Source organism: Hermetia illucens, chromosome 7, assembly GCF_905115235.1.
Source record: "Hermetia illucens chromosome 7, iHerIll2.2.curated.20191125, whole genome shotgun sequence".
Classification (NCBI taxonomy): Eukaryota; Metazoa; Arthropoda; class Insecta; order Diptera; family Stratiomyidae; genus Hermetia; species Hermetia illucens.
Window position 1 is genome coordinate 10,178,887 of NC_051855.1, and position 26,195 is coordinate 10,205,081.

The 26,195-nt window shown below is 44.7% G+C and overlaps 1 protein-coding gene across 7 annotated transcripts in view; it reads right to left on the bottom strand.

Moving 5' to 3' along the window:
- LOC119660806 (ephrin type-B receptor 1-B) overlaps nt 1–26,195 on the bottom strand; it is a 73,233-nt gene that overhangs the window by 39,987 nt on the left and 7,051 nt on the right. For all 7 annotated transcript variants that reach the window (XM_038069641.1, XM_038069640.1, XM_038069639.1 and 4 more), the window contains exon 2: nt 274–353. In XM_038069641.1, the coding sequence (XP_037925569.1) occupies nt 274–353 (80 nt within the window). The remainder of the gene's footprint in view (nt 1–273; nt 354–26,195) is intronic.

The window sequence follows — 26,195 nt, forward strand, 5'->3', positions numbered from 1 at the left end:
GGCAGACCCTGTTTAAGATGGAGCAATGGCGTAGGTCAGGACGCCAGACAGCTTTTAGGGATATCGAATTGGTGGACCTCTGCGCAAAACCGGGATTTCTGGAGTTCCTTATTAAGGGAGGCCTTCTCCTTCTGGAGAATCCTCAGATAAAGACAAATACCCAACCACGTTCAAATGAAACCTCAGCAAAATCTTCTTTCCGTGCAGCTGTTTATCTAAATATTATGGAAGAAATCAAGGCCACCCAAATATAAAAAAAAATTTATTACTTACGCCTGGTGTTTGCGCTTGCGGTCCATAAGGATACCGTGTCCATTCCAGTGTGGCTTCTTTGGTTGTATCAAGCAGTACCACTGAAACAAAGAAATTAGAAAGTGAAAAATTGGTAAAATGTTTCTTAATTATTAAGTTGGTAACTTTTAGGACTATTGTAAATGGTTTTTAGTAGGGGAGACGGGGGAAATTCGTGACAACACGAAATATTTCAAAAAGGCGCCACAGGAACCCGTGTGAAACTAAAAATCTGAAAAAATTCCTGTAGGTGGCTCTAGTGGCTTCCTAGGTTGGAACGAAATTTGAGACGCGCATCTGCCATTGTACATTGTTGGTGGCATAAGAAGTGTTTTCATACGTCAAAAGGAAAATTTTAAAATCTCTGATTTTAAAGAAACTCAACAATTTCAAAATTTATAAAAAGGAAAAAAACAATTTTTGACATATTTCAAATATGTCTGGGTCTGGGTGACTACTTATAATTTTTTGTTGTTTTTGAGACATTTTCGAGACCAAACTCTTAGGCTTTGTCTTTGCCCCCACATTGTTTGCATAAACTGTAGCTCCTGGTTCGGAGTGTTTTCGGACCATTGAAAAAATTGTACAACCCTTATTGTGACGTTTGGATGATAGGAGATCCTGAAAAGACGATGACAATATATGACATTTCTTTGATTGTCACCTCTTTGTTACCCTTGGCTGAATTGAGAGCGGCAGCAATCTTTCTCCTGAATCCAGATATTTTTGGCGAAATTGATTTCTCAGCGGTCATGTCAATGATAGGGCATGGGAGTGAAGAAGACCGACCACGGTCAAGGGCATCAACCGAAAGCAATGTGTCGAATGCCTCAGGGTCGAACCAACCTGACCGACGGTGAGATCCTTCTCGCCCAGGTTCTCCAATCCATTCCATCGTTTCCAAAAGCGGATGAATTAAAAGTCACAAAAGAAGATCGAAAACGCAGAAAGACTACAATTCTGACTGACTCCAGCGAAATTAATGCACTGGTGGAAGAGGAAACGTCCAAAAATGCGACAATGACCACTGGCTCTCGAGAACAGACTATGATTGGTTTCTGGAATGTGCACACACTCCTCTATAACGGTAGAGAGAGTCTTCAGAATGCTTGCTTTCTCAAACTTGAGCAATATAAACTTAGAGCAGCAGCAATACTGACCACATTCCCTCCTACTGTACTGCAGTGTACCATTACGGTCTTGAATGAAGTTCTCTAACACACTTCAAGGCCCTGATCCAATATGGATGCCCCAACGATTATTATTATTATAAGATGGTGGGACTATGGAGAGTCCTGCCTCTGGAAAGCAGACGCGAATCCGGTATTATCCACCTGCTTCTGAGGTCCAACGCAAGGCACGCGCTCTTGACCTAGGAGCCGCGGTTCAGCGGACACTTATTAAATGTGACATTATGATCGTGATGGGTTATCTCAATGCCAAGGTGGAATCTGTCAACACCTTGCTTAGGCATGTGATGGATAAACATGGTTTCGGCGACCAGTAATGATAGGAGGTTCGTGGATTTCTGTAACTTTCACGGTTCGCTCAATAAGTCTCACTTAAACTTATACGTTTTGACATTCGAGGTTTGTCAATAAACTTGTACAACTCATCACTGCATCTAGTCCACCACGCATCTCTTTCTATTACTGACCAGAAAATCTTTTGTATGATATTTCCTTCAAAATATTTTTGATGAACCGCAACGAAGGGTAAATCTATAATATACCTCGAAAGGTCGGGTTAAAAAGAGGAGAGATTTTGGCCGAACACTATCTCCACAGTGTATTGGGAGTGTGTGTGGAGCAAAGTCTATCAGGCAAATCAGCAACAGATCAGATTTTCTCTCTGCGGCAAGCGATGGAAAAGCTGTTGGAATATGGACAGCAGAGAATTCGGTATCCCGACGAAATTGATAAGACTGACTAGACTGATCCTGGCCAATGTGCGAGGCCAGATAAAAGCAGCAAGATCACTCTCAAGACGGTCTACGACAAGGGGAGGGTCTATCATGCGTACTCCTTAACCTGGCCCTCGAGAAAGTAATCCGTGATGCTGGGGTAAATGCAAGAGGTACGATCCTCTTTAAGTCCACCCAACTATTGGTCTATGCTGACGTTATCGATATCATGGGAAGAACCACCCGAGACGTACAAACTGCCTTCATCCAGATCGAGCAGGCGGCAATGAGGGTGAGATCTTGGGCTGCATATCACTGAAGGCAAGGCAAAGTATATGGTGGCAACGTCAGCTTACAAAAACTGTTCCACTCGAAACGTCTTCCCTTAGGGTCAAAGCTCTTATTGTACAAGACAATGATCTTGCCAGGCGTCATGTATTCCTCGGAGACTTGGGCTCTTAGCAAGAAGAATTGTGAACTCTTGGCCGCGTTCGAGAGAAGAATTCTCCGAAGAATTTTTGTCCCCCTACATGAGGGTGGACGATTCCGTAGCCTACATAACTACGAAATCTATGACCGTCCGATTGTGGATAATATCCGGCTCAATAGGTTACGGTGGATGGGTCACTTAATCCGTATGGATGAGGATGATCCAGCCCGGAAAGTCTATAAGGGCAATATCTATGGTAGAAAAAGAAGACGAGGCAAACCATGCCTAAAATGGAACGATAGCGTAGGTCAGGACGCCAGACAGCTTTTAGGGATATCGAATTGGTGGACCTCGGCGCAAAACCGGGATGTCTAGAGTTCCTTATTAAGGCAGGCCTAGACCGGATGCACCGTTGATGATGATTGATGATGAAGTCTATCAGAAATGGTCATCTAAAACCTCCTAGACAGGTCGTTCTACCAGGGAGGACTTATCCAGGTGAAAGGCAATTCTATCTGAAGTGCCTTCGATGGATGAGAGAAATACGATAATTCCTATAGACATAGCCTTCATATTAACCTTTTATTTCATCAACATGTATTGTTGGCCCGCGAGAAAACTACGGGATGGAGGGGACTTATTCCCTCTCGTCAGGCCTGCCTATGAGTTCCAAAACCAACACCTGCTTGCCAAAGAACATTGAACCGACAACTTTGTGGAAGAGCAAGGAAGCAGTGAGTCTTTCTGCTAATGGCGGAATTAACAGCATGTATGATAGTATTTACCTCAATCTCCTTTTTACATATGAATGTTTATGTAAATGTCCTCTTTATATAAGGCTATTGAACTCTGCTCTAACCCACCCCTTTCTTCCTCCTCCGCCCAACTTCCATCTTATCATTTCATTTCTACTAACTTTTTTGCCCTAGAATCTTTTCCACTCAAAAAAAATCTTTTTAGAAGATTTTTTGGGTACACTCACTCTTCACAGTTCAAGAATTTTATGCAAAGAGCCTTCCATGCAAGTGAAAGGATAACCGCCGATGGTGGACGTTCGTCAAGTGCTCGGGCGCAGTGAGGCAAGAGGAACAAGCGCGAAAAGTGATTCATTTCCTCGAAGAAGAGACGAGAGTTGCATACTAAAAAGGACAAGTATTGTATGAAATATTTGATGTTCTGTGCTCCCGAAAAAAAATAGAGAAAGGAAACTAGGCTGTGTTCCATTCCCTTAAAAATTTTTTTGTGCATAAAGTGTCATTATGGTGGAGGGAGGACATATGTGATTATCCTTTTTCCCTTAAAATGCAAATAGCTAACGGTTGGGGACCAACGCTCCAACAGTGTACGAAGAAACAGGGATGTGGTATGCCCGATGAAAATGTTGAACGTGATGGAACTACTCTCAGGAACCATGAACAAATAGACCCCTCCCTATATCTCATTCGATACATGATTCACAGGTGGATATGTACTCGTAACCAATCCACTTACTCGGGATCGAACTCCCTACAAAGCCTGGGAATCAGGCCGGGGAAAGGGGTTGTAATGCAAAACCAATTAACAGATGCCGTGAGATAAGACCGCTTCGAATTCAATACCCCCACATTGACGGATTGCTGCACTTGATTATCCTTACACTGGTCCTTACTATGTGGGTATCATTTTTTAGTAATTTGCTCCCTGTGGGTCCTGGTAGGAGATAAGCCACGAAAATTTATTCCTATCGCCGTTTTTATTTTTCTTCTCATTTGGTGGTAAGGATGTTGAACTGACTGAAGTCTAAGTTTGAAGACAAGGAAGCAGGCAAATGGGACAGCTGTAAATACGTTAGAAGCCAAAACCCCATTTTTCCCAGTTCCTATATTAAATATGATCCACAACCTTTTCTTACTCATTAATCTACCGTTTAAGAATACAAAAGATACTTTTTTAAACCTCGTTATTTAGCTACTTCATTGAGGGCGCCAAAATTTACATCCCAAATCGGGAACAGAAAATTCAGAGTGGGCTTTAAAATGCAGGGTCCTTACCGTGATACTTGACCATTGTTAAATAAAACGCCCTAAGATATATTGAAATCGGTCAAGCAGAGTTTAAATTACGGCCAGTTGAAAAACTTCTTTCGAGAAAAACGCATTTAAAGTTTTTTACGTTTTATTCGATGAATATCTGTCATCCGCACTCAATTTTTATCCCCTTATGTACTAGTGACAGTGTACTAGTATCAACTAAAAAGTCTCAATTAGTACTTTTAGTAGTAGATTTTAGTTTCGACGTAAATTGCAAAGTAGGGGTGTAAACGGTCAAAATGAATAAATCTAAAGCGACACAGGACACTTTTTCGAAAACTATCCAACAAATAAAATTCGAACAAATCAGGGTGATGCGCTTATGAGAAATCTAGTAATCACTCCGGTATCTACTCAAATAAACCTAATAATAGTAGAGTGCGTGTCCAGACCAAACTTTTTTTTTTTCATTGTTGAAAATGACCTCAAACATTTTTTTATTTATTCAACTTTTAATTTTTCTCTTCTTGGATTTTAATTCCACCAAATTGCCTACAGTTACCATAAAAATCCCTAGTACATCAACCATACCTACGCGTCGTCGTGGCCAGTTCCTGGAAATGTGCACACAGATACCCAATGACGACTGGGATTCGAACCCAGAGCAGCCGAATTGAGAGGCTGGCACTCTACTTGCACAACCATCGCACGTCGTCCGCCTTGTGTGAAGTTGATCGGAGGGTCCTTAAAAATCCGGCAGAAAGTTACCTACTTGAGAGTCATGTCATGAGAGGCATGTCTTTGGTCGCGGACCTGCGCGAGCTCAGGCTGCGGCTTACAAATTTAGCGTGTATGTTGAGGCGTGTCATGAGGTGTGAGTGGGGTCTAAGAAGGAGAGCTTCTAGATCCATTTATGTGGGGCTCTTCCTTGCGTGTTCTACGTATGGGTCCCCTATGTTGTATGACTTGGCGCTGACGGCGAAGGGCAGGCAGCGTTCTTCAACGAGTGGCTTTGTCTGCGTGTCTTCCTGTATGTCGTACGGTCTCGACCGGCGCCATGCAGCTATTGTTGGGTGTTCCTCCTCTTGATCTGGAGGCAGTCCGGCGTGCCACGGCCTACAGGATCAGGAGGGGCCTACCTTTGCTGCATACTGATTTAGTAGCTGTTGATCAGGTGGAGGGGTTAGGACTGCTTGCGGTCAAGAAGTTGTTAGACGAGAGTGTAACATCTAAGTGGCAGCTTAGATGGGATGAATGTGGGAAAGGTCGGGTCACGTATAAGTACGTTAGGAATGTGTCTGCCAGAGGAAGTTCCGTCGTGGACTTTGGGCTTGAGATGGGCTTCCTTCTGACTGGGCATGGTAGCTTGAATGAGTTCCTCTTCAAGCGCAACCTTGCCTCCAGTCAGGGCTGTGTTTTATGTGGGGCTGACTTGGAGGACTGGCTACATGTTCTCTGTGTTTGTCCAGCGTACAGTGACATCCGCTATCTAGACGACATGGGCGTTCACGTATTGAACGGTATCTTCGATATTAGCCGATGCCTTGCTAGCAGTGGGACGCTTAAACGCGCTAATGCATTCGCGAGTGTTGCCTTCTGACGAAGGAGGGAGCTCCTCGACGCTCAGTGTTGTCTTGTGATGTCCTTTGTGTTGTGTTGTACGCAGAGCGGTAGTTAGCTGCTGAAAGGTTCCGTCGCGGTTCTCCGCCTCGGGCTGATTCCAGTTAACCCGTTGGGGAGTTCCGTCCCCACGTACTCGAGGAGGGCGATCAGACCCGAGTCTGCAAGGGACTCATCCGAAGTGACTTCGGCCACGAAGCCTCACCGGAGGTTATCTGGTACCATGGGAACCGGGACGCCCCCCTCTGAGAGCATATGCTCCAGGAGAATTCCTGGAGGATGTGTTCTCGGCCCGGTTATTTGCCGTTGGCAGTTTGTGGGAGTTTCACGTTGGTTGTGGTTATGCCTATATTCCGGGCAGAGCTTCTGGGAGCTCAAGCGTGGAGTTACGCTGTATAACTCGGGTGCCTTACCCCTTAGTTGCGGCAGAGGTGTTAGATAGGCCTCGCATCCACTGGTATGAATGCTGAGCCTGCACTCAGTATAAACCAGGACCGCTGTGCTTGCATGGCGGGGCTCTGATTGTGGTCCCAAAATCAATCCGAAGAGGACCGTGGGATTATGCCTACACGGCAGGTACTCACGATAAATCCCCAGGACTTTCATGTACCATGCAAAGAGTCCTTTTTATCCCGCGCATAGTTTGGCAGTTATTTGAGCGCAGGAAGGGCGCGTCGAACGGAAACAAACTGGTTTGTCAATGCCTTTAAAGTGGATTCATCACTAAAAGGGAGCTAAAAACCAAAATTAGCAGAAACTACTTTTTACAATAGCAAATACCTAGAAAAAGCAGACGAGGCAGACCCTGCCTAAGATGGAGCGATGGCGTAGGTCAGGACGCCAGGCAGCTTTTAGGGATATCGAATTGGTGGACCTCGGCACAAAACCGGGATATCTGGAGTTCCTTATTAAGGCAGGCCTAGACCGGATACCGGTTGTTGCGCCGTTGATGATGATGATGAAGTCCTACTTTTTCCCAGTCAGCTGCAGTGAATGGCTTCCACTGCTTTGAGAAATTCAAATGGTTCTTTTTTAAGGTCTCTTAGGAACTTTGGCCTTTTTGTTGGACAATACGATTTTAGACCAGCTTCAGCACATCGGTGTTCCAATGTTCGAATCGCTACTCTCTAAATTTGTTTGGACTTCCTTAAAAGTTGCTTTGCTGTTCTCTAACAAGTTTCCAACCATAACCCGGTCTATTCTCTGTATGATTTTGCATTTGCCCTTACAATTCAATCGTAAGCTTGGTTGATTGCCTTTGCCTCCATGGACATTTTAAGTGTACTTGCAAGTACCCCTTCTAATTAGGCAATTTCTCGGTAATGATGCAGTTTAACCATGAATGAGGACAAGAATGGCTGCTTTTTTTGGCAGCTGGAATATCAGCTTTTCTGTCCATACTGTCAATTATACGATTACCTGAAAGACCGCTCCCTGCTCTATGAGACGCTAGAGGGCTAGAGGAGGACAGAAATCACGTTGGAAGTAGCACAGGGATCGATCCTAGGGCCGGACCTCTGGAACGCTTCCTACGATAGTCTGCTGAGACTCGATATACCCGATGATGTTGCGGTACTTGTTGCCGGACGCACTGTTGAACAAAACAGACTTGGCATATTAATGCAAGGGGTAAGCGGATGGATGGCTGCTCATGGTTTCAGCCTTGCGCTGGAAAAAACCGAAGTAGTCATCTTGACCAGAAAAGAATCCCGACGCTGAGCTTCTTCGAACAAATCAAAGTAGAGGGCTGGACTGCAGCTGGAGTTTCAAGCTTGAGTCGACTAATGGCGAATGTTGGGGGCCCTATATCTACTAGGAAACGTCTTGTTATATGAGCCACGTAGTCCATTGTGTTCTATGGCGCGGAGGTATGGGCTGATGCCCTTGATAGAGAGGTGCATCGTAAGCGCCTTGCTCAAGTACAGAGATGGCGTCTGTCTATCGTACTGTCTCAGAACCGACCGTGATCGTGGTGATCGCAGGAGTGATCCCCGTTGTCTCCTTGCCAAAAAGCGTAAAGCGAAAACTTAAGAGAGGTGATGGCCCGTGAAGAACGTCAACGCCCTTTTACCAACTGGCAAAATGAGCCAAGAGACAGATGGACTGCGCGGCTCATTGACACTTCTGATCCATGGCTGAACCGAACGCACGATGAGATTGATTACGTCCTTACCCAACTTCTAAATGGGCATGGAGGGTTTCAGTCTTACCTGCTCAAAATTGGGAAGGTCCGATCTCCTAATTGTTTGTTCTGAAATGGAGTGACGGATGACGCTGGAAACACATTTTCCTCTTGTGACAAGTGGGGCGGCTTTCGTCAGCAGCTTTATGCAGTCCCAGGGGAGTCCTCTGCAAACAACATTGCCGCGTTGCGCATTATGTTCCGGCTTTTTTATTGCAAAGAAGATTGAACTTGGACTGGCGAAGGGACCGAATTGCAAGGGGTTCCCGGAACTAACAACTCCTTTCCTTCTCTCCCGTTGGTGAAAGGAATTCCCTGATTTGAAGGCTCCCAAGGCCGGGAGAGTGGGAGGACTAGTCCGAAGTAATGTGTCAAGCGGTTCCAGGTTTAGTTGGGAGTCCGACGGCGTACAGTTACGGGAGTCCAAAGCTATGTGCGTAAACGCATTGACCTATCCCCCCCCCCTCCGTCACCCCCAAAATAAACCGCTTGTTCAGGAAATTGAAAGGACGGAGGCGGCCAAAATTTTCACATAGATAGTGTCCCACTCATTAGATTCTGGTAACGAAAAAAATGTTCAGATACTACACTCAGTGTATACTTTTTTCCACTTCTTTCATCTCTCCCGGGAAACACGGTTTCAGAAATCCTTATGTTATCCTGCAGGATATGCATGGGATATGGGACGTAATCTTTACTCTTCTAGAGTAGCAGCAAACCGTCCAACAGTTTTTTTTTCCTCTGCTTCCTTTTTTATTGGGCATGTGTACTCATTAGAACTTTTACATCGACCAAAATAATGAGCTTGGAAAAAAAAGTCGTGGAAAAAAGGATAAATTTTCATGCACTTCCAATTAGTTTTAATATGAGATTCTATAAGCCGAAAGATATTCCACGATGTACATAGATGTGAGGATTTATGGAGGAGTGAGGACTTTTCAGGCCTAAATTATGATATCAGATATACTAGAGTGCATTAACCTTTTCCTATTACTTTTTGAAGATGCAGCTCACCTGTTCGACCCTTAATTTCTCTATATAGTGGTTAGTCCTGAAGCATAAGAGGGCAAATCAGCTGCTTGGATATTTATGTGTGCTGAAAAGTTAACCACGTCTAAAACAGAGAATCTATATTGCCTGAACATGGAGCAAGATTATTTTCTGTACATGCAATCTCAATGAGTTCCCTGCGTCCTCTTCATCCCCTTTTGTCAATCAGTCAACAACGACGCCATTCGTTCAAAAATCATGAAGAAATCAAGCATATCATTGACATGGAATGCCATTGAAGACCTTAACCTTGCCAGCAGGAGCGATAACGCACTTTAAATGTCACACATTCTCCCCCATTATTCTCCCTATGTCTCCCAAACCACTCTTTTTCAATGATGGCGGGCTAAACATGTGAGATAGAAAGCGCGTAGGATATATCCTTTATGGTTTGCATATGCAGGAATGAATAGCTTTTACGCTTCGCATTGCTATTCAGATTTTCTCCATATCCTTTTCGTTTCTTTTGTCTTCATTCGCATGTTGACCGTACCTTGCTCCTAGATAAGCAACGAGACTAGAATGATAAATGGATACAGGATTTCAGCTAGGTAGAAGTAGGAACGAGAAGAATAAAGAGTAGCTTGGACGGAGGTGTCGACCAGGACAACGAAAGGACTTCAATTCCATTGAAATGGTGCGAAAGCAAGAATTCTGCCTGGCGCTTCGGGTATAAAGGCTTTGGGTTCATCTTACGTAAGAAAGTCTCTATCCACCGTATTCTATTCGTACATAGCTAAGAATACAAAACATTCCATTATATTTTGCCAGACTCCCAAGATTCATACATATCAACGAAATAAATACTGTGTTCATCCTAAATAAACAAACATTGTCTATTACCGCATTGATAAATTGATCTAACGCATCTTGAAGTATTTCCAATTTAAGTGGGAAACAAAACACCGGAATGATTACGTTCGTGTGCTGTCAAAGAACTGTCAAATGAAGTTTATTACACGGACTTGCATGAAGCATACATACAGCAAGTCTGCTGCGTAATGCGACACGGAAAAAAGTCCGGAAAATTTAACTTTTGCGATGCGTCTGTTGACACTTCACGTCATTTGCAATTTGGCAGCACTTTTCGTTTTCGGTTGTTACTTCCAAATGTAATTATTTTAAATGAATTCATTTTGAAAACTGCGGAAGGCACTATTTGCATTGCAAGGTCTAATAAATTTCACTTGTCCCGTCGGGTGAAATTACAGCCGAATTGGCTAAATATGAAGGCGACCAACTACATCAAGCAGTTCATCAACTGATGCTGATCCCACATGGCTAAATTTTATGAAAAAAATGTGGCACCCTCCATTCATATGTATGGGGAGCCCCCTTCAGACTTAACACAAAATGTCGACACTTGCTGTATGTAAAAAACGAATCGCACGCTCCTACCAATTTTCATGAGAATCGGTCTAGCCGTTTCCGAATAAATCGGGTGTGACAGACAGACAGAGAGACATCGACTCGATTCTAATAAGGCTTTGTTTCACAAAAAAACCTTAAAAAGGAGGATATCACGTAGTGCAGCAATTATAGAGGTATTACGTTGCTGAGTACCATCTTTAAGATACGCCATGCGTCCAGAACATCATTTGCCAATAACAAAGAGGCTCAGCAACACATCAGATTTTTGGCGCCCTACATGAGGATGGATGATTCCGTAGCCTACATAACGACGAAATCTATAAGCGATTCCATGACCGTCTGGTTGTGGATAAAATCCGGCCCAGGTTGCGTTGGGCGGGTTATTTAATCCGTATGGACGAGGATGATCCAGCCCGAAAAGTCTATCAGGGCAATATCTATGGTAGAAAGAGAGGACAAGGCAGACTCTGCCTAAAATGGAGCGATGGCATAGGCCAGGACGCCAGACAGCTTTTAAGGATATCGAATTGGTGGACCTCGGCGCAAAACCGATATGTCTGGAGTTCCTTATTAAGGCAGGCCTAGACCGGATACCGGTTGTTGCGCCGCTGATGATGATGATCTTACCAATGGTATTGGAAAGAGTTATTCCTATCGTTCTTCCCGCTATGATATCTATGGTAGAGGATGGAGCAGGACACCAGACAGCTTTTAAGGATATGGAATTGGTGAACTTCGGCGCAAAACCGGGGTCTTTGGGGGGATGGGGTTAAGTCAGACCAACAGCGAATCAATAAGTGAAAGTTGAAGGGAATCCATAGCAAATACTTGACTTATCTGTGACTGGCGTTCCTTGATTCATGATTTGTTGAACAGATGATTCTGTTCCGGGAGCCTAATGTGAGAAGAAGGAATTATTGCATGATATGCAGGACGGCGTGATGGCCAACCGTGCTCCTTATGAAGAACTAACTCATAATGTTTGGCTCCATAGAACGTCTCACTTCTGGTTGGGCTTTCAGCGAAATGCTGTACGTTAGATGATTCGCCAAAATCTTGCCCAGAAGCATGGACTAACCACGGAACATATTCGGTTTTTGGTATGACCTGCATATTATCCTTACGATATGTATTGAGGTCGGCCAATTTTACTTGGTCGCCTTACCTCTCGTTTTACTCCTCGCGTCTTCAGTTCGTCTAATGTCAGTGAAAGCCCTTGAAGATTCTGGACCTAAGCGGAGAGGCTTCCAATTCGTTGATTTTCTTTAGCTTCTTTATGAATTTTTGACGATAAGATCGGGCTACAGGCCGCTTACCTACTGCGAAATTTCCAGTTCTACAAGAAGGGTCTTCAATTTCTGTAGGGAATTGGTTTTTTTTGGCTTTACTAGGTACAGAACGAAATTCGACTATTTAATTCAGCACTCGTCAGGCACCACGGGATACAATGAGCACTCAGACCGTAGTGGTTGTGCAGTAAATGACGCCAATACCATAATAACGAGATCAGCGTAAATTAGACGCAAGGTGATAATAAGGTAGTTGGACAAAATGAACACTAAGCAATGCTCCAATTCAGTCTGCAAATGGATTCCCCATCACCACGTCATTACAAATGGCCTACTAATAGGTCAAAGTGCTCGCGAGCTAACACCTGTAATAGGCCGAGACTAAATTTGAGACCAGAATCTCCCAGTCAGTAAGCCAATCTGCTTCTGTTAGTATCCAAGGGAAAGGGAAAGTGAAGCCTTGCAGAGGTTTTCGTCACCTCAACAATCTAACTGTCTAAAACCACTCGAACTCGATCAACCTTTGTTTGAAACCCAAGGACACTAGCAGGCTTTTTTAAAAAAAGCTCATCGAAGGGCGAAGTTGACAGCTCCTACAACAAAGAGTCACAAGCAAGGAATTTGTTGAGTGCAGAAGGCTAGGTGATAAAAGCAGACCGCAAGCCCCCATGTGTGCATATAAGCAAAACTTAGCTTTACCTCGCCAGCTAGGTCAACTCGGCTTGACAGGCTAGTTTACTACTGAAATTCTCCATAGTGCAGGCAAGGGCGGTGTCCTTGTAAGCATCTTGATACGTATCGGTTACCACTGAGAAAATTGATGCTTCCAACCGTAAAAACAATGTTCTATAAGAAATCTTAGACTGACATTTTTCAGGAACAACCGTACGACCAACGTAGTATCAACGCGAATTAGGAACCTGATAACGACGGCCGGTGGAGCTTCGATATTCAGTAAGGCATCAGAGCATGGCAAGTCGTCTGGGCGGCGGAAATTGCAGAGCTCAGGAAGGTGTGTCCAAAACTCCGCCGCTTGATGCAACGTCTAAACGACCGGGATGTGGACAAGATCACAGAGTATAGCTGCTGGCAAGACTTGGTCGACGAGATGAATGCGGACCCGTGGGGACTCGGTTAGAAACTGATAACCCGAAAAATCGGGGCGATGCGAAAACCCTGTTCATGTAAGGTCGAACAGATGGATCGCGTTGTACAGACACGATTCCCTGCGCACCCCTAACACACCCCCGCCAAGGACTGCCCACTTTGCTCTATAAAAGAGGTGGAAGAAGCAGCCCTCTCCATGAAAAAAACAGAAGGCGCCAGGACCCGATGGCATCCCAGCAGAGGTATATAAACTGACGCTGCAACTTCGGCCTTCTGCTCGGCGCATTCATCGCTTCGCTGAAAGAGGGCATTTTCGTAATGCTTAACGTCAAAAATGCCATTAATTCTGTAAGATGGAAAGATATTCTAGGGACACTAGACAATACTTTCCACGTGCCCAACTATCTCTTATAGATATTGAGGGATTATCTGAGGTACTACTCCCTGCTCTATTAGACCTTAGAGGGTCAGAGGAGGATGGAGATCACATCGGGGGTAGCGCAGGGATCTATCCTAAGGCCGGACCTCTGTAACGCTTCCTATGATAGTGAACTTAAACTTGACATGCCAGAATAGTCGGTTATACAGATGTTGTCGCGGCTCTTATTAGGTCCAAAGCAGACTTGGTATATTGATGGGACGGGAAAGTGGGTGGATGCATGCTCATGGTTTGTAAAAAAAGTAATCATTCTGACTAAAAAGAGAATTCCGACCCTGCGTCCCATATCGATCGTTGAGTCGAAAATCGAGTCAAAACCACCGGTAAAGGACCATAGACTGACTCTTGACTCAAGTCAAAGCAACAGCGGACAAGGCTGCAGTTGGACTTTCACCTTTAAGTCGATGCCTCCTGAGGAGTTCAACGCAGTCTATTCTGCTCTGTGATCCAGAGGTATGCGCTGACGCTCTTGGCAATGAGGTATATCGTAAGCGTCTTGTACAAATACAGAAACGGGGAGCCTTGCGAGTGGCATATGCCTGTCGTAATGCCGTAGAACCGGTTGTGATGGTGATCGCGGGAGTGATCCCCGTTGTCTTTCTTTCTTTGCTCGTAAGGAACAGCAACGTACAAAAGATGAATGGTAACTTTCTTGCAAAATGAGACAAGAAGAAGATGGACTGTGCGGCTAATTAGCAACTTAGGGGCGTGGCTAAATCGGAAACATGGTGAGACTATCTCCCTACCCGGCTTCTAAGTGGACATGGAGGTTTTCAGTCTTACCTGCATAACATTTGAAAGGCATGATCTCCTAATCGTGTGTTTTGCAATGGAGTTGTGAATGACGCCCATCACACTTTTTTTTGTAGGTCGGATGAGATTCGTCGGCAGCTCTATTTATACACAGGGGATCTCTCTCCAGGCAACAAAGTCGAGGAGGTGTTGAGAAGAGTTGACAGGTGGAGTTCTGTTGCGCATTACGGGTTCTTCTCGTTTCAAAGATAGAGCTTGACCGGTGGAAGTGCCGCATAGCAGAGGGTTTCTTGAACTGACAGTTCTCTTCCTCTTTTCCCCTCCCGTTTGGTGAAAGCAATTCCCTGATTTGAAGGCTTCGCAAGGTGGAAGGGTTCGGGGGCTAGCCCAAAGTAATGTGACAAACGGTTCCAGGCTAGCTTAATGCCGATGAGGAGGTGTTTAGTTGGTACTCCGACGGTGTATCCAACATTTTGTGCGTAAATGCATTCACCTACCCTACCTCAAAAAAAAACCCCCCAATAGCATTCCACAAATGTTGGCCACGTTCGAGAGAAGAATCCTCCGAAGAATTTTTGGCCCCCTACATGAGGATGGACGATTCCGTAGCCTACAAAACGACGAAATCTATGAGCGATACCATGACCGTCAGGTTGTGGATAAAATCCGGCTCAATAGGTTACGGTGGGCGGGACACTTAATCCGTATGGATGAGGATGATCCAGCCCGGAAAGTCTATAAGGGCAATATCTATGGTAGAAAAAGAAGACGAGGCAGACCATACCTAAGATGGAGATGGAGGTGAGGACGCCAGACAGCTTTTGGGGATATTGAATTGGTAGACCTCGGCGCAAAACCGGGATGTCTGGAGTTCCTTATTAAGGCAGGCCTAGACCGGGTACCGGTTGTTGCGCCGTTGATGATGATGGATAGTGCAACGATTGAGTTTTTCAGTCTAACATTCTTTTATATTTTAAGGGAACCATTTAACAGTGAAAAATTTCGACCACTTAACAAAAAAGGATTTTCTTCAAATCACCTCCTCCTGGAATTGTACTTCAAATCCATGAATGGATTAGGTTTTCTCCTTTTTATATCGTCCTCCCACCTCCAAGAAGCGCTTTTAACATATCCCTTGATGTTGACTTCAATCACTCCGGTAAACTGAAAGGTATCCATCTGTCTATAAGGACTTAGTATGTTGTATGACAAAGCGAGATGAAAATGCAAAAGTCCCGAAATGTGAAAACTTAAAAACGAAAAAATGGAAATCAAAAAGAAAAATCAACGACATCGACAAAATAAAAGTAGGAGCCGCTGACCTTCCCTATTCTCTCATCCTTGATGTTTCGCACGTTCAACCTTTAAGAGAGCAGGGAGACTTCTTACTCGAGGAAAATGATATTCTGTCCGTAAGCTCCTTTACCTGATGCTGCCATCACCCTTAATTCACACCAATTCCACGGAAAGGATTCTTGTACTCAGATCTACTTTGGCCCAAGAAGAAAGGCGACACGACGATGACTTTGTTTTGCTTCGCCGTCTTCCTTTTTCTATTTTCATTTTCCTTTTTCGTGAATTTGTCACACGACAAGGGAAATGCCGTCGGGAATACACAGGGCAAAGAAGTCCACAGGTAAAAACAAGTGAATTCCTGGCATTCATCCATTCAGTCAGTCAGTACATAGTATGAAGCCCGCCTGTTACCCTTTAACCGGTCGGAGTCCTGCCCACCTGGTACGTTGTTGACTTCACGCGATAAGACCTTAAATGGGTTTTCATGAGAGCGAAGAAGGATTACATTTTAGAGGCCCACGAAACCTCGAGTCACAGTATACCTGTGATGTCCTGTACTTCGAACTACCATCCAGGACATGATGATGACAGTTGAGAGGGGCAAGCCAGGATAAGAGTGGAGACTCTTTAAATTACTGAGGATTTAACCATTGGTATTACTTACGTTATCCTTGCATTGAATATGTCGTCAGGTTGGAGCAAGGACGAGAGAAAGCGAGCAAAGAGAAAGAAAGCAGAAAGGATTTTCCGTACTCCAGTAGGGGAGGGGATGGGTTCCTTATTGTTGATATACATATTTCTGCAATTTGTTCTTCTTCAGATCATTTTCACGTTTCTCTTTTCACCTGAAACCTTGCAGCAACGTGGAAATGATTTCTTTGCCATTAATGTATACAGTAGGTCAAACGCATAATCGGACAAAGAGTGCTCCTGTTCCGAAAAAAAGCCCAGTCAGATTCTCTAGTCCTTAGCAGATGGATTCGGACACAAACCGAGTTCAAGTGCAGTCGACCGTCCTAGCTAGAGCCGAAGAGGAAATGGTCATCAGGAAATGCGCAGCAGTGGTGAAGCGTATGCGGTCGGTATCGGTAACGTTCCTCCAAAACGGGCTAATGGAACTGGAGGAACTATTGAACCACAACAGAGGATGATTAGAGAGCAGAAACAGCCGCACTCCCCGTTGAGAACGCTGCTTGCTCTAAACGGACCGCAGATATCCCACTGTCAAGCGAATTGGGAAAAAGTGGAAAGAGGACGACGTGCCTTAAAGAGACTTTATCAAAATAGTTTCCAGGACCCAAAAAAAAGAAGGCGAAGAACTAAAAAAATAGACAACTGACTACACCACCCCCGGAGGCCCGTCTGTCTAAAAACAAGGAGGCTGCAAACCAAAAGCCAGGAGCAGAAAAGACAAGGAAACGATGGACCAGACCCTCGGCTTTACTCATTAGAAGACAATGGAACAGAGGTGTTTTCCATACGGAAAACGAGGAGTGGCGGAGTCCTCGACGAACTAGGCCCGAAAACGACTGGCAAGAGTACGTTCTGCGAAGCGGTCAAGGGGTTATGAGGGGAGAAGGCTCTTGTTTCTAGCCTAGACCACATATGCTCTCTAGAAATCCGCGATCTTGACTGCCTCACAGAAAAGGTCGTAGTGGAGGAGGCGATAAAGCGCGAATGTCCAGAGATAACCAATGCCCCGATAGGTATCACCTCTGACGGTTAAAGGCTTTCATATTTAACTCCCCATACCACATACTAAAATAACCTCCAGTTAACCCGTTTGGGAGTTCCGTTCCCACGTACTCGAGGAGGGCGATCAGATCCGAGTCTGCAAGGGACTCATCTGAAGTGGCTCTGCTACGAAGCTTCACCGGAGGTTATCTGGTACCATGGGAACCGGGATGGCCCTCTGAGAGCATATGCTCCAGAAGAATTCCTGGAGGATGTGTTCTCGGCCCGGTTATTTGCGGTTGGCCCCCTAGTGGGAGTTTCATGGTGGTTGTGGTTATGCCTACATCGCGGGCAGAGCTCCTCGGAGCTCAAGCGTGGAGTTGCGCTGTACAACTCGGGTGCCGTACTCCTTAGTTGCGGCAGAGGTGTTAGATAGGCCTCGCATCCACTGGTATGAACGCTGAGCCTGCACTCAGTATAAACCAGGACCGCTGTGCTTGCATGGTGGGGCTCTGATTGTGGTCCCCAAAACCAATCCGTGTCCGAAGAGGACCGTGGAATTATGCCTTCACGGCAGGTACTCACGTTAAACCCCCCGGGACTTTCATATATTTTTAGTCAGGAGTAGATGAGCTAAAATCGGATACCATCTCCAATTTGGTATCTCCTAAATCGGAATTTCAAAAATTGGTAACCCAAAGAGAATAATAAAGGAAGTGAATATGACTTCCGCTGTTAGTACCTCCCTTATCGGTAAAGCACTTTGACTCTGGACAGAATACAGAATAAAATGATCAAGGCTTTCAACTAGGAAAATCTACGATTGACCAAATTTTCTCAGTGAAATTAATGCCTGTAGCGAGTCCTACAAGGACAACACTCGTATACGTCAAACAGGGCTATGAAGTATAAGTAGGGGTTCCTCTGTCATCCCTTTACCTTAAGTTAGTTTGTTCTATATCTCGATACTGGGCCCCGGGCAAACTCCCGGTCTGGAAGGAATCACCGCTTTTTTCCCCGCCCGTGCTCACATCAGATGTATTACAGGATTTCTGCTAGTATATGTGATACTCCCCGCTGCAGCTAAAGTGCATCAGCACCAAAAATCTGATGTCTGCATTCCATAGGCTGTGGCAGCTCCTTTCATCTTTACTGCAATACTTTTGTTCCAAAGAAGTTCCTTATCTAGATTCCCAAGTACTTTACTTCTTTGCAGTGTTGAAGGGCTGTACCCCTCCTCTCTGGAAGGCTTTCAGTTTCCTCCCTTTTGTAAATAACACCAATGTGGATTTACTGAAAGGACATGCCTAAACCACCAGCTGTCAATCAAATCAACGACGCGTTGTATAGTTCGACACACCCTTCCGAGATCATCCGCATACTCTTGGGGATGTATTGCCAGATGTTGCAGTTCGCATATCAGTAAATCGATCAACATACTCCATAGAAGTGCCCCTGGGGACATCCGATCGTTGCTTCTATAGTCAGGTAGCGATCAACACAACCATTTCTGTGTTAGCATAGATCCACTAATTTAAAGTTTCATCGACACCGTACTCTCTTGCTTTGATATCAAAGAGTGAAGAACACACAGGACTTTCCACGCTGATAAGCATGTTTGTTTTCGTTTATTGGGTGCGACCTTAGCATTTTCTCACGAATGTGATGCTCTCGCGGCTCTCCAGACATTTCAGCCAGAATGATGAGCTTTGCAGAAACCGCCAGTTCTCCCCCTTCCACTTCGGCCACCTCTTCTCCTGGATGATGTACTTCTAAGAGAGTCAATATAGTCTCAACTCTAGACTTCGTGAAAATTCTATCCGATTTTCTAAAACAGTCCGAACCATCCCTTTTAAGGATTCTCTCGCCTTCCAGTTCCCCACAATATGCTCTTATATTCACGCTATGAGTTCCTGAAGTTTACCCAGTCCTCAGTCGATCTTGATCGCTCTCACAAAGGAACCGTTTTACTGAGTATCCTCGGGTAATATGGCAGGTCTTTTCAAAGCACTCTAAAAGTACGCCGTTCAGGGTTTCAAATTGTTTTTCAATCGCCTAGAGTTTGGGGCCAAGGAGCTCACTGAACTTCGTCCAATCCAATTTTCCTAGAATTCGGTCTTTGTATTATAATCTGTTTGCCTACAATAGAAGGAATTCTAAGCAACAGTGATCTGACTGTGAAGCTTCAAAAACTGACAGCGGACTTAAACTTTCGTCTCTTGGATACGTGCCGAACAGTGAAGCCCATGGTGTTTTACGTAGGCACCTGTCGTGAAACTTAAATCCTACGGTCCTCTTAAGACACGGATTGATTTTGTGACCACAATCAGAGCCCCGCTGAGACCAGCAACAACGGTACCAGTCTATGCCTATGGTGGATGCAAGAATTACCTAAATCTCTACCGAACTATGGAGTACGGCACCCGTGTTGATACGCAACACCACGTCGAGGCCCGAAGGTCTCTTCTCGCTTGAGCATAACCACAACCACCATGAAACTCCCACTAGGGGGGCCAACCGCAAATAACCGAGCTGTCCAACAGGAGTTCACCCGAAGTATGTAAGCCCAGAGGCTTCCCCGGTTCCCATGGTACCAGTATACCCCTGGTAAAGTTTCGTGACCAATTTGCCACTTCAGATGAGTCCCCGTGCAGACTTGGGTCTGATCGCCCTGATTAGGTCTTTGGAGCATTCGCCTACTGAATCACGGCCGGCAAACCAAAGTGATTACAGCGTCTCCCGGTGCCACCACTATGGAGGTTCTCCTCGGCCACTTGGTTTTGGTTTGGCCGATAGGGTTGCCTGGTCCTCGCCGCCACCTCTGAGCACCACGTGCCGAACAAAAATGTTTCCTTAAGTGTCATCAGTGTCGCATTTAATTCGAAGAGATCACGGCATTGCATCTCGTATAAGTTTTATCCTTTTTTGCGCTCCTTCGGTATATAGTCAGCATCTACTTTTCGACACAAAGCAGTAGCAAAACGAAACAGAAATGGACAATGACTACTTTGGTCCTTTCTGGAAGGCAAAACACAAGATTCAACGTACAGTCTTGGTTCGAATGAAAGTAAGTACAATCTGGTGGTCTCGCCCCTTGACACCGACATCGTTATCATCGCAGTACATCTGATAGGCAGTACCCACACTCAAAAGTGCTGCGACATGCGAATGTATTAAGAATCTTATCATGTATGTACATCCTTTAATCTGCAAAAAACTACAAGGGGCAGAACATAGCTATTCTCACCGATAGCCAAGCAGCGATCAAGGCACTTAGGTCCAACCAGGTGAACTCTACACTGGTATGGGAATGTCTTGAGAGACTGAATACACTCGGCTTGTCCAACAAGGTCTGGATACTTTGGGTTCCAGGCCATGCTGGGTTGGAAGGCAACGAGGCAGCGGACGAACTAGCCAAGAAGGGCGCAGGAACGCCTTTACACGGGCCAGAACGGTTTCATGGCTATGAATCTAAGAAATGAAGAGGAACGGTTGAGGGAACTATACTTGGGCGGGCCTACCAAGGAGGATTGCTTAAACCTCACCAAAAAGAACCTTCGAATCATAGTGGGAATTCTCACTGGTCATTGTCGGCTGAACTATCACCTAGGGAAGCTAGGGATATCTACGGACACTGACTGCAGGTTTTGTGAGGAGGAGGACGAAACGTCTATACACGTCCTGGAACAGTGTCCGGCACTTGTGCAAAGTAGGTCGAGACATCTAGGAGAACAGAACGCCAGGCTTCTCCCATTGAGATGCAGCGTATGGACACAAATCCCCCTCCCCACGATCTCCAAAAAAAACGCTTTCTTCCAATGAATGATACCTCATTATCTTGGTCCTCATCCTTTGCCCTTGATTCCTCAAACTCAGGCAGGCTTAGTCGTCAGTCAACTCCAAATATCTGCCTGTAATATTTCCATTTCATTTTGAGATGATCATCAATTCGGGTCGTACTATATTCTCCTTCTGTTCCCGGATTTTTGACATCTTTGGTGTCATATAAAATAGCAGGATAATCCGGGTTCTCTCCAAATGCATCTAGTCCTAGCTCCGGCGATATCTCCCATTCAGATGCGGTTATTGTCCCCCGACGTAAGTCGAGGAGTAGTCTGTCTGTACGTTCTTCTGCGCTTCTACTGTGAGTGTTTTCGCAAGTACCATGCGCCTCTTAAACATCTCTTTCTTCAGACGACTTGCGGCCTTAGATGCCACTGTGTCCAAGTAATCCACCACTAAAGGACTAAACAATTTTGTTAAGTATCTCATAATATGAATGAGAAGTAGTAGCAACTTCTAACGTACGCATAGATAGCCACGAGTATATTCAATATAGAAAACTTCTTTTACCCCCTTGAACATGGGACGTTAGATTCGAAGATAGTATCCCAAAAAGGACGAGAAAATGCAAAGCATGAATACGAAAAACGCCTCCATTGCAATCTCCTCGCCACGTTCTGACTCTTTTTCTATCATCATAATAATCATGCTCTCGGATAACTTCTCCCTCCCTGTGCTGTCCAATCCTGTTGTTAGTATCCTTTCATATTATCCTGGAATTTCTTTCAACTTCTCTACTTGCGTTGGCTGTGGTGTTGCTTATCCAGTCATTTTTCCATGTGATCGGAAAACCTTTTAGTCATTCAAGTACCCCAGATGTGAAATTCCATCCCTGGAAGCATGTGTATAGTCCTTTGGGTGTGTGTGCTATATGTGAGCTCATAGGAAGGATTATTTTTCCTTCTCGCTTCTATCGATTTTTCCTATATTTTGTGTGGAGGTGTATGTATGTGGTCCTTTTTCTTACCCTTATCGGAATTCAAATTGAAACATTTTAGAAATAAAGGTGCAATGACTGTTTGTTAAGTTTGTGCTATTGTATCCTTTTTGAAGATGTGTGAGTGTTGTGAGGTCGGAGCTATCCATTGAGCAGTCAAGTTAAGATACAAATATGCCGAGTCTAATGAGCGGAGAACCGCTTGCTAGTGTCCTTTTTGGCTGGTTTATCGGTAATTCGGGTGTCCTTACGATACGAGGATGACGAATATACATCGCATCTTAAGAAATACGCTCAAAATGAAATAAGTATTGCAAACATGATAAAAGGATGTTGGAGGGAGTCCTGGTCGCCTCATGAATGCATAACACACATATACCTAAACATTTGGCACCAACCAAGGGACTGGAATGTATTGCGATTATATTATAACCAAAAAGTCCTTCTCAAATGTTTCGGATGCTCTTAAAGGTGGATGTATGCTGCCTGGATATTATCGAGCCTCACAGGATATGCATAACATATAACAGGTACTGGATGTCTACAGGATGACCACATGTGAATTTTACAAGCAGGAAGGATTTTAGTATGATATCAGCTAATTAGAAACCCTAGTGGTGTCCGCATTACCTCCTATCAAATCGGCATACCAATGAGGACATTGAAAAATTTTCGGCTTTGAAATGAGGCAGTCCTGAGTCCGCATTCATTTGATCATAAACCGGACAATTTCCGACAAGGCAAACGCTCATTTTTAAAATTAATAGTAACTCGTGGTACCAGACATGACGATAAGACCTCATCAGGTGTTGCGCTACCTCTGCCTTAGAAACAGAGTGACCAGAAGTTGATGCCTAGTTTGACTAAATTGCTCCTTTAGAATCGACTTAAATTCCATCATAGGTGACGACTTAATAGACAAACAACTCACTCTGTGTGGTGCTTGCTTTTTTTGAGACTCACGGAGTAGTCTGACAGATGACTCATCGGAGCTGTCAAATCGACTTTATTCCGGGCAATTGTATGGCGGTACGATCCTCTTTAAGTTGACCCAACTACTGGCCTATGCTGACGTTATCGACATCACGGGAAGAACCACCCGAGACGTACAAACTGCCTTCATCCAGATCGAGCAGGCGCCGCGAGATCTTGGGCAAGGGAAGACAAAGTATATGGTGGCAACGTCAGCATCGAAAAGCAACCAGCCAACAACATCAAACCGCACTGGTCAAACAGGAAGAATAAGGATAGGAGAATACAACTTTGAGATCGTTGATAATTTCTCCTATCTAGGGTCGAAAATCACAACCGATAAAAACTACGATGAGGAAATCCGCGCAAGGTTGTTGTCAGCCAACAGAGCCTATTTCAGCTTACAAAAACTGTTCCGCTCGAAACGTCTCACCATAGGGTCAAAGCTCTTACTGTACAAGACAATGATCTTGCCAGTCCTCATGTATTCCCCGGAGACTTGGGTTCTTAGCAAAAAGAATTGCGAACCCTTGGCCGCGTTTGACAGAAGAATCCTCTCAAGAATTTTTGGCCGCCTACACGAGGATGGACGATTCCGTAGCCTACATAACGACAAAGTCTATGAGCGATACCATGACCGTCCGGTTGTGGATAAAATCCGGCTCAATAGGTTACGGTGAGCGGGTCACTTAATCCGTATGGATGAGGATGATCCCACCCGGAAAGCCTGTAAGGGCAATGTCTATGGTAGAAAAAGAAGACGAGGGCGACCCTGCCTAAGATGGAGCGATGGCGTAGGTTAGGACGCCAGACAGCTTTTAGGGATATCGAATTGGTGGACCTTGGCGCAAAACCGGGATGACAGGAGTTCCTTATGAAGGCAGGGCTAGACCTTAAGGTTCATATATACAGGAAGAGGCACTTCCTTAAAGTTAGACCGGGAAATGTCGAAGGGGTTACACCCCCCCCCCCCCCATTGATGTTATCTAGAACAATCGAAACGGGGGGGGGAGGGGCGAGCGTTTTAATTCCATAATGACTAACCATAATAGTGTCAATGAACCATGTTGACCATATTGAATTTCAGTGGACTTCCGCCCCAACTAGAGCTCTACGACCAGCCCTATCTATAGTGGATTGATTGGGAGACATTGGTTTCTAATAAAATGACATGAATTTGAAAAAAAAAATTGTCTAAAATCGACCATAAAATAGTTAAATTTCAGTCAATAAAAAAATCCTACGTACTTCATTAGAAAATGTCACTATAAAGCTACAGGTTCAAATTTGGATCTGATTAGCTGCAAATTCGAACCAAACCTTAAAAATGTCTTCCGAGTTTGCGTAAATCCGTTCAAGCAACGCGCAAGTATTTCATCTTTGGTTAAGGCTTTGTACATTAGCAACACTGCCAATGTGAGGAGGAGGAGGAGACAGCCCTGCACTTTTTATGCAGCTGCCCGGCATCCTCAGATCTCCTCAGATCTCAGACGAAGACACCTTGGCAAGGTTTTCTTCAATTAAGAACCTGCACACTCTCAGCCTCTTGAGAATGTTCTCAGATTCGCTAAAGCCTGCGAACACCGTAGGCGGGAAGCCATTGAATAGGCAACTTACGGGGATAGTACAATGGGCCTAATAATGGCCTGAGTGCTCGGTGCTGCGGCTCCCCCCAGTTAACTAAACTAAGTAAATACTGCCACAGATACTATATTTGGCTGCTGCACCACGCTCTTAATAACTTTCATCTTCTTCAGTTGGCTGTCATAATTACCAAGTACACTAAGAAACCCCCAACTCGATGAATAAATGATACAGGATTACCAGTAAGATTTGAACCGCCACCTTCTGTACGACAGCCTAGCGTTCTAACCATTGAGTTATCCAGAACCTATTTTGTATTTTCCCAAGGTCTCTTTGGCATCAGATCTTATTTACACTCAAATACTAGGGACACCGTGCGATCTACGCCTCTCTCGTAATTTTTCCACAATCAGAGCAACCCCGTAACGATCGCGGATATCTTCATTTCGGATGTGATCACACCGTGTCACGCCATTATTCCAACGTAACATCTTCGTCTCCATTACCGCAAGACGCCGTTCATTGTCTGGTATAGTCGGTCAATACTCAGAACCATAGAGAGACAGAACGGACGACATTGCGATAAATTTTAGATTTGAAATGTTCGTTGATACGTCGATCACAAAGAACACCAGTTGTGGAACGCCACTTCATCCAGGTTGCGTTAATGCGTGAAACAATTTCATAACGCAGTTCTCCATTGGCTGATAGCGTTGACCCGAGGTATTTAAATCGCTCAGTTCTGGGCAGATCACTACCGCTGACAGTGATTGTGCCTGTTTCATGGTCATCGATCGTCAAAAATCCATGCCCACGTGATTTCCATGTCCTTTTAGAAATGATGATGAAAAAATAATGCAATATATGCATTGTTTTAAATAGAGGCAGACGAGAGAGAGAGGAAGGGAGTGAACCCCAGGGCCTGAATGGAGTGGTCTCTCCTGGAGGCCTGGAATTTGGTTATTGTGCAATTTTGAAGGGACCTGCAAAATTCTCATGTCAGGTCCGAATTGCACCTTACAACCTTGAAGAGGGTGGGAGAAGGGGTGTCTACTTAGAAGGCAATAATACAAATATGTCGGCGTACGTACCGAATTTCGAGCATATGCGCCATGCATTGCTTTTCATGTTCAATCAAGGAAAAAAAATATCCGAGAGCCACTGTGCACTTGAGGAAGTTTATGGCGATCGTGCATTAACACTTCGAACATTTGAAACGTGGTTTCGACAATTCAAAAATGGAGATTTCGAAATGAACGACGCCGCGCGCTCCGGCAAGCGAAAATTGCAAGCATTATTGGATGAAGACAACACGCAAACGCAACGACAGCTTGTAGATACGTTGGGAGTTCAAGAGAAAGGAATTTCGAAACGTCTGCGAGCCATGGGAAAAATTCAAAAGTGTGAAAAATGGGTGCTGCATGAACTGACCGAGAGACAAATGG